Source organism: Callorhinus ursinus, unplaced genomic scaffold (assembly GCF_003265705.2).
Source record: "Callorhinus ursinus isolate GAN/ISIS: 27379988/994484 unplaced genomic scaffold, GSC_fseal_2.0 scaffold8, whole genome shotgun sequence".
Taxonomy (NCBI): Eukaryota; Metazoa; Chordata; class Mammalia; order Carnivora; family Otariidae; genus Callorhinus; species Callorhinus ursinus.
In genome coordinates, this window is record NW_027397070.1 from 210496 (window position 1) to 223547 (window position 13052).

At 37.3% G+C, this 13052-nt stretch overlaps 1 protein-coding gene across 11 annotated transcripts in view; it reads right to left on the bottom strand.

The window, feature by feature from the left end:
• The window catches only part of HNRNPC (heterogeneous nuclear ribonucleoprotein C), a 61957-nt gene that overhangs the window by 8546 nt on the left and 40359 nt on the right, over positions 1-13052 (bottom strand). For 8 of the 11 annotated variants that reach the window (XM_073894923.1, XM_025870386.2, XM_073894926.1 and 5 more), the window contains 3 exons: positions 1266-1426; positions 456-569; positions 53-213 (listed from right to left, as the gene is read on the bottom strand). In XM_073894923.1, the coding sequence (XP_073751024.1) occupies positions 53-213; positions 456-569; positions 1266-1426 (436 nt within the window). The remainder of the gene's footprint in view (positions 1-52; positions 214-455; positions 570-1265; positions 1427-13052) is intronic. The other 3 variants (XM_073894927.1, XM_073894925.1, XM_073894928.1) reach the window with 2 other exon arrangements.

Here is a 13052-nt window from a genome sequence, read left to right on the forward strand (position 1 = left end):
GTCCCTGCTCCCCCCTCCACCACCTCTTTCTTTCCTTTCCCGTGGTTTTCACCTGGTCATCCCCCCGATCTTCATTATCATCATCATCCAGTAGGTCCCCCTCCTCAGCAGAGTCATCTGCACCCCCCTCAGACTCCATCTTCACATTAGTCTCATCTTTCTTCAGGGAGCTGCTGCTCTGCTCCTCTTCTGACTTATCATTCTTCATCTCTACTGGGGATGAGAAGGACAAGTCTGTCTAGGGGCAAGTAATGTCCACAGGATGTAGACAATCCCCACTAATGATCACAGAACTGCAGCACAAATCTAAATCCTCCCACACAAATGCCCTTCCCAATTCAAATTCCCCAAGTTTCATATTCAATTGCTTTATATCCCACTATTCCAACATATACCTTCAACTACCTTTGGTAACTAACCCAACTTTACACCCAACAAGCGGCAAGACCATTTACCTCCTTGTTTGCTCTGTTCTTTCTCAATTTTTTCCAGGCTTTCCAGTAGAGAATCCACTTTTTGTTTTATCTGGGTCAACTCCTTCTTAATGGTCTGAAGGTCATCACCTTTCACTTTAATACAAATAAAACTCTAGATTAGAATCAACTCTACCAGAAGCTACCAGATGCCAAACACATTTCCAACTAAACCATATGGCAATAGCCAGCAGATCCCAGGGGAGAAATGGAGCCAGGATCATACACTCTCCCAGTCATGGGGATCCTCATTTTTTTAGTTGGTAGCTAAAAACTAAATCTAATGTGCCTACTCCCTTAGCAAAAGTATTCTTACTTTTGTAGGCCCACTACAGACCTCAATTATATTTGAAAGCACTTTTTGTACTGTTTGACTGACTTACACATTTTGTAAATTTACAAGTGCTTAGCTCCCTAAAGTCTAAAACTTTAATTGGCCCCCTAATCACTACTATCTTCTCCTCTTCCATTGTTTTGCTTAAACAAAGCCATTTGTACAAACCCTATTATTAACTACATTAATTTCCCTATTTCTACTTTTAGTATTTTTTTTAAGGATTTATTTATCTATTTTGACAGAGAGAGAGTGAGAGAGGGAACACAAGCAGGGGGAGTGGGAGAGGGAGAAGCAGGCCTCCTGCTGAGCAGAGAGCCCAACGCAGGGCTCGATCCCAAGGACCCTGGGATCATGACCTGAGCCAAAGACTTAATGACGGAGCCACCTAGGTGCCCCAATTTCCTTATTTCAACACATAAGAAATAGAATCACAAAGCTGCAATAATAATACATACACTTTCCAGACTTGGAAGAAGATCCTCGCTGTCCACTCTTAGAATTGAAGCCACTTTTGCCCCTTCGTGAGGTGTTTCCTGATACACGCTGGCGTTTTGAAGGAACTACAGCCCGAGCAATAGGAGGAGGAGGAGGAACACGTGCTGGGTAACTATACATCCTATTGGATAAAAGGAAAACAATTCCTTCACAACTAAGTCAGCAAGATCGATCAGTGACCTTATAAAATAATAATGTTCACTGTCCCTCAATTTTTTTGCTAATTTCATTCAGAAGTCCAGTAAAAACCTACCTTCTTTGCTGTTTTGAATATAGCAGCTACTTAAAGAAAATACTACATACACACATGCATATCCAATGATAGTTGGTTGGCTTTAAGTGATGGACATAAAAGGTTCCTCTGTACTCTGGCAGTATTAACAAAGCATTACTTTGTATAATGAACAGCCTACATATGTATTTGTGTGTATATACACAAAATATGTATTTTGTGATTTTACTCTCTCTATATATGCTACAATAATTCATAAATAAATAAAACATAGAAACAATCCCAAATAAAATACAAAAAGGGACTGCAATTAACGGAGTCTGCCAACAGTGGTATTTATTGTGAGTTAAATCCCATCAGTTAGCGATACTAAATTGAACCATATAAAACTGATAGTATTAACCAGTTTTGGCCTACAAAAACAAAGAGCCATTCATATGTGTTAGCTTTGTATAAAAAGCCATGGTCCATTCTAACAACATTTAAGCAGAGGATGCACTCATAGTTCCAATTCCAACAGGATGGAGAATACTGTCTTGTTTTGTTCACTTACATCCACTGCGCAGCACACATCAGCTCTCAAAAAAAAAAAACAAAAAACAAACCACCCACTGGTTACTTAACTGCTGCTTCCACTGGAGAAGTATCCCAGTGACTGCTAACGATACACCTCGAAATGATGGCTTGGTAATGACTTTCATTTTTGTAAAGAGAAAATTCAAAGTACAACCAAAAAACTTACATGGATAATAGTTCTAGAAAACCTCTACATTCCATGTTTTTATTTTTACAATAGACTGGCAGCATAAGGTAAGACCTACCATGGAAAAAAATCTTTTTAATTCTGTTCTGCACCTTTTTAGTAGCTAACTTTCCTCAACCCAACTTAATCTTGTTTTTTCCATTCCAATTTTAATATACTAGTAGCTCATTTTTTTCCTAGGAGTACCTATGACAGGAACATTTTCCTAAATTAAGAAAGAGCACATGGTACACTGCCAAACAAGTGAGGGTACAAGTTAGTAATTTTCAACCAAGCAGTTTTTAGTCAAGACCACCAATACTTTTTCCCTTGAAGCACGGTAGTTATTAATTTGTCAAGTACTAAAGAAACAACGATGTGGTATAAGTTACTAAAGCACTCATAATTCTTGTTCTAAGTCCTCTTAAGGAGCACTTTATAAAGTTTTGAGTCCCAGGAAATAAGAAAATGTAGGATTCAGAAAGTATTATTAGTGCTTCTACAGGTTTCTTCTCAGCGAATTTTTTTTTTTTAAAGATTTCATTTATTTGCAAGAAAGAGAGAGAGACGGCACATGCAACCGGGAAGCAGCTGTCCGAAGGAGTAGCAGGCTCCCCGCTGAGCAAGGAACATGATGTGGGACTCGATCCCAGAACCCTGGGATCATGACCTGAGCCAAAGGCAGATGCTTAACCAACTAAGCCACCCAGGAGTTCTGCAGCAAATTGTAAATGAGTTGTTAATTTATCAGTTTTAATTGGCTTATGGGAATTAACACAAACAAAAAGTGTACTTATTATAACATTTTATCACTACTTTCCATACATAAGGCTTTTCTTCTTTTGGCCCATTAATGTCCCACAGTATAATAATTCAAAACTATAAAATAAAACATAAAATAATTCAGAAACCACTCTCCTTTGTGCAAGATGATGGTATTTTAAAAGCAATTTCTGGAGGTAAACAAAGGTGAGTTATCTTTATCTTTGGGCATGAAACATCTCATGACCCAATACTGTTGGATCTCACCTACCTATCCCTTCCCAACCAACCCACTCAGCACCAGTCTCTAAACCAATTATCTTGCCATTCCAGATTCCCTCTATTTGTAGGCACTGGAACTTCCTTTTGAACCATACAATTTCACCTGATGCAGGTTAATCATCACAATGAAAATGAGGCAAGAAATGCACTTTTAAATATGTGTAATGGCCCCACAAATACAAATCGAAGTCAAATGCTCTAGTTTTCAGAAGAAAAAAGAAGTTTCAGAAGACCAACTGGTAGTGCTAAAGGGCTTGTAGTGCCATGGAACTTAACTGCTGCTCAAGCAAAAATGGGACTCGTGAAACACTCAAAGATTCCTCTAAGGAAGTTTAAGCAGATCTCCCTTGTAAAATGTCAAAAGTGCACAATTGTGAAAACATGAAAATTATGCCTACTCTGACAACACTCAAGTTCAAAGGGATAGGAAATATTACAGCTTTAAGAACTAGTTGCAAATTAAGTAACCATTTCCCTCCAAGAAAACCTTGCTTATCAAGATTAGTATCGTGCTGATTCCCTAGTGATAAAGCCAAAATCATTAAAAAGTCTTCATGAAACTTTCATTGTAACCAAAGGAACAAGCACTAAATCCCAAGAGAATTATGACTGCACCCTAAATCAGAATTCTGGACATTTAAGTGTTGATATAAAATCTAGCCCAAATAAAAAAGTTCATTAAGATACCATTTTAAAGAAATTAAAACACTTCTGGATGCACATTAGCTAAGTAATTATCTGAACAGATAAGACAAACTGTCCTAATCTCCAAGCAAAACATAAGCATTACAAGTCATTTATTAAAAATAGAAGTTAACAGAGGTGCCTGGCTGGCTCAGTCAGTAGAGAATGAAACTCTTGATCTCGGGGTTTTAAGTTCCAGCCCTATGTTGGGTGTGGAGATTACTTAAACAAATAAAATAAAATAAAATAAACATCTCTTTATTTCAGCTCAGGTCATGATCTCAGGGTCATGGCATCAGCTCTAGGCTAAGCAGGGAGTCTGCTTTTCTCTCTCCCTCTGCTCTTCCCCCCACTTGTGTACTCTCTCTAAAATAAATCATAACAAAAATAAAAGCTACATGCTATAATTTATAGGTAAGAGCAATCTAATAAGATTACTCCCTCCTCCCTGTACAACAGTGGCTTATCACATTCAGTTTAAATATGCAATCCCATTATAATTTCATTCAAGTGTCAGGAAGTATTTTCTTCTGCTTCCCATTATTTTTTATCTACAATGAATTTCAAGATGATGTTTCTCCCTGCTTACCCCTGATTTTCCTAGGACTGATTTTACAGGCTACCTACCATGTTGTTTGGGCTTTAGAATGTGTGAGGATCTCCCAAACTGCTAAAATACTATGAATGTACCTACTCACAATAAAGTTAAAAATCACTGATGCAGGAACAAGACCAAATCTAAAATGAGTGCTCATTTCTCAGAAACGAAACTCGAAACTCTATGCCACACACGGGGCTCGAATTCACCACCTAAGAGTCACCAAGTCAGCCACCTAAAATGTGCTTTAGAGAAGTCCAGAAAACTAAGTACAAATTCATGAGATTCAAAAAGGATTTTAAGAAAGTGATATGAACAAAATCCCAGTAAGTATAAGTAAAATGTAGTCTGTGGGATCTAGAGGAAACCATGGGAAACAACAGCAAAAATTATGTACAGAGTTTAAGAGCCAAAGAGCAGCATCCTAGCTCCAGTATTTACTAGTTAAATAAACTTCCAGTTGATGAGATACTCACCTCAAACTCTAGCCACCATGACTCTAGACATAAACCAGTGCACCAACAATTCACTTAAAGAGTTGAAACTAAAGCCCTGAGTGAAGACTGCCTGCTACTGCAATTGTTCTAAGTTTTATTCTCGTCAGTGGGCTCACTCTCCTGTGACAATCTGCAACTTCAACTACAGGTTTCCCACCATACCATCCAGGGTAAACCTTCAGCACGCACTCCTTATATACTATTAAAGAATCAAGGCTTTCAGTAATTGGTATCTCTGAACATTATAAAATATTTCTGGATAGTTCTTTCCCATTCTTTATAAAAGCTTCTATGAAACTGTATTTGAATGATTGGATAACTATTTTCCATTATCTTTTAAAACTACCAAAGTACAACCCCTCAGACTTTAAAAAAAAAAATCATGTCATTCATTTTTAATGTAGTAAAAGTAACACAGTGAAATTACCTTAAATGCACGATTAAAGATTATGGTATAAAGTTCAGTTTAACATGTAGACAAATGCTTAACTAAAAACAAATTTTTTTTAATTAAAAGATTATTTATTTGGCAGAAAATGAAAGAGCACAAGCAGGGGGAGCAGCAGAGGGAGAGGAAGAAGCCAGCCCCCTTCCGAGCAGGGAGCCCCATGTGGGGACTCGATCCCAGGACCCTGGAATCATGACCTGAGCAGAAGGCAGATGCTCAACCATCTGAGCCACCCAGGCCCCCAAAACTAAAATTTTTTTTAAGTTCACCCTAATGTAATTTTAATAGTCTGTATTCCTTTAAATCTCAAAGATTTATGAGTAGCCTACTGGCTTGGCTTTATTTATATAAGAATAAAGGGGGGAGCTTTAAAATGTCTATGTAATATTTAATTCAGGTTTACATTAAAATGTAAATATGAAACTCATGAAAAACGGATCCCAAAAAACCTGTTTTCATGTTGCCGAAATGCTTGTTGTGCTTAAAAATAAATTTTTATAATTTGTGTTTTATTTCTGAAGAAACAATTTCTAAGCCTTATTTGCAGGTATTTTTCCACAAACACAGCCTTGGTAAGTCTTCTTGGGAGAAGCTGAACTGAATAAACTGTGAACTTAAAACTTGTTTTGCTAATGCAATTTATGAATGGAGTGCCAATTACCAATATAAATTTGCAGAGTTGTACTTTATGTTCCTTAGCTTTGTGTTGCCTTTAACCAGTGGTCCATTAAAGATATAGATGATCTATACACTGAAAAACTTGAGCAAGCCCTGCTCACCTCAATGATAAAGGGACTAAAGGACAAACCAGTATGCTACAAAGGATCATTCAATATATAGTGGCACCCAAACTATTAAATTTTAAAGAAAAAACAATTTTGTAACTAAAGGAAAAACAAAGATTACCTAACCACCTTTGTGGGTTTAAGAACACTGCCCAAAGAACAATGATCAAGGAGGCTGGGAACAGCACATGCATTCCCGCTTACAAAAAGGAGGAGTCCCGGGATCGAGTCCCACATCGGGCTCCCTGCTGCTCAGCAGGGAGTCTGCTTCTCCCTCTGGCCCTCCCCCCCATGTGCTCTCTCAAATAAATAAAATCTTAAAAAAAAAAAAAAAAAGGAATTAACAGTCCCTGTACATGTAGAAACAATGTTGCCAATGAATAAACGGTTCTACAATCTTTCAGAAAGAACTGTCGGTTTAGTATTTGGGGGTATTTTTGCAAATTCAAAGGTAACATTTGAAATTTTCAATACATACAACTGAAAATTGCCTCACTGATTTATTTACAACTCTGCGAGAGGGAAAAAATAGTTAACTATACCTACTCATTTTAAGATGCACCCAATTTTACATATTTAAAAAAATAAAAGCTACATCTTAAAATTTAGAAAATATAGTGATTTGTCTTGATTCATCTAGGAAGCTATGTTAACTCAGGTGTTTCCAGAAAAGACAACTTGAAAATTCACCTGAAAATTTTCTAAACAAAAAATAATCAGCGATAAAATATGTGGGCTGCTTTGATCAATCCATTCAGGAACAGTACTGGATTGAAGACTATGTTCAGGGGGAAAAAATATATATATATATTTTTTTAAATCTTTGCTTCTGCTTACATCAAACTTTACATCCAGGTGATAATCTTTAATAGACACAATTTCCCAAGAATTACGACCTTATTCATTTGTCATAATGTTAACATATATACTACTCCCCAAATGTCACTTTGGGTCTTTTACAAAGATAGTGTCTTAAGAACTGTCAGTGTGGCACAACTTCTTACTTTTTTTATAAAGCCAAAATTAAAAAAGAGTATTTATTGAGAATACTGTTTACAGACCATATGTTAAGAACATGTAAGCACATTCATTCCTATATTCCTCATTTTACCAAGGCAGGCCAGAAGAGTACACTTCTTTAGCTTACAATAAAATTTCTTTTAAGTAGTTGTCTGAAAACACAGATTTGTGGTATGCCAAGGGCTAGGGTGGAGAAATTGACTAGGAAAAGTGCTACATGGTGAATTTTTGGGTAGGATGAACTATCTCTATCTTGATTATAGTGGCAGATAACTGTATCTTATTTATACTATGTACATTAAAACTGTACAGAGTAAATTCTGCTGTATGTAAAAAAGTGACCTATTTTTATCTTTCTCCATTCTTGAAATCTCCCTGTAATGTTTCTGCCCAACCATTATCAAAACCTACCCTTGTTGAAGTCACCAATGATCCCCACACATTTTTAATTCTTCGTATTACTTAACATTTGCAGTTCATCCCTCTACTCTTTTAATACATATTCACACAGCTGGGACACTTCAAGCTTCTGGTTTTTCTCCAGGTTTCTTCCTTTATGGCATTCTCAATTACCCATACTGATTCCTCTCTCCCGGCATCTCCACTTTCTATCTTCATTCATCCAATATTGTGGGGTTTACGACCTATAAGCAGACACTACTGTGTCTCCGCATAAACAACTGCCTAATTAACATCTCTCAAAGTGAATGTCTAATAAACATGTCCATGACCAATCTGTGAATATTCACTCCCCAATCTTGTTCCCATGTTTTTCTCTTATCACTGTTTCTGTAAATTCCAAGTCTCTGGTTGTCCAGGCCAAAACTTTGGTGACATCTGATTCCTCCCCGAGCCTTCACACTGATCGGTAAGCAAATCAGTCTGGATTAACGTCAAAACTCTCCAACAGCTTCCCATCTCATTTAGTAAGAGCTGAAGATGCGTTAACTTGCTTTTATGTGTTCAACCAACCCATCTTCTCTAAGACCATTTATTTTCCACCATAGCACCCTTTGTGAACACACAATGCCTCTCCTAAAGTGGCCTCTAGGAAAGAACGTGTCACAAACAACACTAACACAACAAACTAAACTATCTTTATAGCTGGAAAGCCAGGAATACTGACCTGGTTTTTTCCTAGCTTTATAAAGACTATTGGGGAGTTTGCCTCTAGGAAAATCAGGCAAACGTAAGTTGAACATAATAATCTACCACAAAAATCGCATCATTTTCCAAGCTATTACAAAATAAAAATCAGATCTTGTTCCAATAATGGATGTGATAAGACTATCATGTCATACTTGCCTTAAGGAAATCACAAACAAGAATTTCCACTGGTAAGTTTCTCCTGCTATTACATATTTTGTACCCTAAGAATCTCTTTCCCTTGCTAAACTCCACTAATCTGACAGTAATAGTACATTATTTTAAGGTAATAAAGGTCCCAGAAAAAAAGTTTATCTGCCTGAATAAGTCAAACTCTTATTTGTTGGACTTTTTCATTCCTTGGATTACAGTTCTTAAGAGGGCATATCAAAATATAATCTTATCCTATTTATCAAAGGCTACCTTCTCTTTCCCTGAAAATTTAGTTTCTTGGATAACCCTAACCCATATTCCTTGTCAGCATTGTTCTGTTTAAAACTGCAGTCTGAGTTCTCTAACCTCCTGCTTGAAAAGAAGTCTTCAGTCATTACAATTCTCATACTCAAAACTACTCAAAATTCATTAGACCCAGTAAGGCTTAACTTTGCAGCACCCTATACCTGCAGTGTCAAGCTGAGTAATCATTAGCCACATGTGGCTATTCAAATTAAAATCTCAGTTCCTTAGTCACATTAGCCAAATTTCAACGCAGAAAAACCGTATTTGACTAATGTCTACCACACTAACCTTGTAGATATAGAATATTTCTATCAGCACAGAAAGTTCTATCGGACACCGTTCTATTTTGTTGTTTCCACAGGTATCTACCGCCTATATATAATTTCCAAACACAGCTTAGAATTCTATAATTGTTCAGTCTATAATAAAACCTTAATCTTTATAAACTAGTAAATGTCCTTAGTATAAAGTGATAGTTAACACATCTCCTGTGAACACAAGGCAGAATAGTGAAACTATAAAAAACTGAAAACAGTAATAAACCTCAAAAATGTCAGTATCAGATACTATATCCATAGACATGTATTTACAATATACAAGGCCTTACATTCAACAAGAAAACCCAATATAAAAACGAGCAAAGGCTCTGAATACATTTCTCCAAAAATAAACAAGTATCTAGTAAGAACACAAATACTCAAAGTCATTATTATTATTATTTTTTAATAATCTCTACATCCAATGTGGTGCTTGAGCTCACAAATGAGATCAAGAGTTGCATGCTTTTTCGACTGAGGTAGCCAGGTGCCCCTCAACATCACTAGTTTTTCAGAAAATGCAAATTAAAACCACAATGGGACAACACTGCTCACCCCTGAACTAATAGTTAAATAACAAGGACAGATAATAATACAGCAAATGCTGGCAAGTATGTGGAGAGAGTAGAACCCTCATACACATGGCTGATGGGAATGTAAAATAGTACAAATGCTTTGAAAGACAGTATGGCAGTACCTCAGGTTAAACATGGAAATACTGTTAAGACCCAGCAATTCTACTCTTAGTATATACCCAAGAGAGATGAAAACTAAGTCTATGCAAAAAAATGTGTATACAAAGGTCCACAGTAGCATCATTCAAAATGTGAGAACATCTCCAATGTCCACCAACTGATGAACGGATAAACCATATTTATCCATGGTATCATCCATACAATGGAATATAATCCAACAATTATATTGCTGGGTGGTTCAGTTAGTTAAACCTCTGCCTTCAGCTGAGGTCATGATCCTGGGGTTCTGGGATCAACGTTGGATTCCCTGCTCAGGAGGGAAGTCTGCTTCTCCCTCTCCCTCCCCAACCCCTCCCTGGTCATGCTCTTTCTCAAATAAAATTAAAAGAAAAAAAAAAGGAATGAAGTACTAACAAATGGTACAACATGGATGAACCATTAATAAGAGTAAGAAATCAATCATAAAAGACAAATACTGTACGAATCCACTGATATGAAATGTCCAGAATAGGCAAATCTATAGATAGAGGTGGTTAGTAGTTGCTAAGTCTGGGGATAGAAGAATAGAGACTGTTAACAAGTGCTTATTTTTGGTATGATGGAATGTTCTAACATTAGAACACGGTGGTCATGACCGCACAACTCTAAATGTACTAATTTGGATTGTATACTTTAAAATGAATTTTATAGGGGTGCCTGGCTGGCTCAAGTCATTTAAGTGCCTTCGGCTCAGATCATGATCCCAGGGTCCTGGAATCGAGCCCCACATAGGACTCCCTGCTCAGTGGGGAGTCTGCTACTCCCTCTTCCTCCCCTACCCTGGCTCTCACTCTCAAATAAATAAAATCTCTTAAAAATTTTTAAAAATAAAATTTTATAATATGTATAAATACATCTATCTCAATAAAGCTAAATTTTAAAAATAAACAAACAAACTGTCAAGGAGAATAACAAAATCTACCTGAATTAAGAGTATCCTGAAACAGAATCCTAAAACAGCAGAGGCTATCTTTCAATTAGAGGTTATAACCAGAACGGCATTTAATTCAGAATCATCTAGCAGATTCTCAGGGTCTTTTTGAACCATCATTTGCTTATCAGGTGTTTATATATAATGTCTCAGCTTTCATACTATAGCCTACTGTCAAACCTAATAATTACTTATTGTTTCCTGCACTCCCAAGTCCTCCATAGAAGAATGAGAATTACTTGGCTGTCCATAACTGAGGGTCAAATGTTTTCCCAGGAAAAAGGTATCTTCCACCTACTTACAAAGAGTCCAAGACACACAGAAAAATAAGCAAACAGCCCAAAATGAATGCTAAGTGAAATAAAGAATGTACTACCAAAATTTTAAGTCAATAATACCAGGTTTATGTTGAAAGTACATCTGTACTAAAACTATGCCCTCAACTAAAATCCACCTAGCAACAATGACATGATCATGTTCCAATGCAAAATAAAACCATCAGAGGGGCTCAGAGGAAATCCAAAATTTCACCTTATGCTTAAAATGACATCTACGAAGGCATCCCTTAGCTTTCCCAAGTAGCTAAGAACTGCGTTGGTCTGAATCACATGCCTTTCCAAGCAGATGGTCTCACCCAATTCAAAACCTAAATACTTTATGTGCTCCTCCTTCAGGTCCACTGCTACTCAGGAATATCAGAAAAATGGAAAAAAGGAGGGAGGCAGGATGATAGACCCACTAATCCGAGTAACATGGGGGAGAGGGGCTATGATCTACAGTCACTATTTCTATAATTTATTAATCCAAAACCTAAAACTCTTGTGTGCCTAGAACAAAGTAAGGGCTTAAATATTGGTTTAATATGATGGCTAGCCTCTTTCACTTGTCTTGCATTTTTTTTATTTTTTATTTATTAGAGAGAATGAGAGCGAGCGAGCGAGCATGAGAGCGGGGAGGGTCAGAAGGAGCAGCAGACTCCCCGCTGAGCAGGGAGCCCGATGTGGGACTCGATCCCGAGACTCCAGGATCATGACCTGAGCCGAAGGCAGTCGCTTAACCAACTGAGCCATCCAGGTGCCCCTGTCTTGCATTTCAATGGAGAATTCTCCATCACTGTACTTCACCCTCAACTACTTTTCTCCACTGTCTACTGGGATACCTTCTAGAAGAGCTGTAAGAGAAGTATCAACAAACTTTTTTCCCAAAATTCAAACAACTCAAGCCCTCTAAACCTCCCTTTCATGTAACCTTTACTACTATAATCTTAGTCATAAAAGATAAAAATCTAAGCTATACTTCATTATTTTCTCCCTTCAGAACACTCTCAGAACTTTAACTCAATTACACCAAGACCAGTCTACCTCAGAAATTCCTATACCTCCTCTCCTTTCCAACATTTACAATGTTAACTACTTAATACATCTTTTTTCCCCTCCAATTTCTCTTTTCTAGCCATGAAGCTGTTTCTAAGTTATTTCTGCCTACAGGACATATGCCTAACGTGCCATACAAAGCCCTCCTACAACCAACACTCTTTTTTCTTTTAAGATTTTATTTATTCATTTGACAGAGAGAGGGAGGGACAAGCAGGCTCCCCACTGAGGAGGGCGCCTGATGTGGGGCTCGATCCCAGGACCCCAGGATCATGACCTGAGCTTAAGGCAGATAGATGCTTAACCAACTGAGCCACCCAGGGACCCAACCAACACTCTTTCCAATTACAACTGGTTGCTTCCCCAAATACAACCAGGGATATTTACAACTCTGTACCTTTACCCTATCTGTGGCAAAACCTCCTACTTAATATCAAAAGCCAGCTGAAATATACCACTATGTGAAAACTACCTGGGGGCTCTTTAAATCTTACCAGAGCTTGGAGCTCCACAAAAAGAAACACTACTCATCTTCCTATGACACAATCCTATACAATGAAGGGAACATAGCTGATATTAATTCCACATCACTTTCTTCACTGTATCATATAATGCTTGCTACAACAGTTTCTTTATTAGATAACATATGGCTTGTCATACACGCGCTATATTTGGTATGTAAATTGATGTATTCCATTCTTTTTATTCATGGTGTGCTGGCATATTTACTTAATATA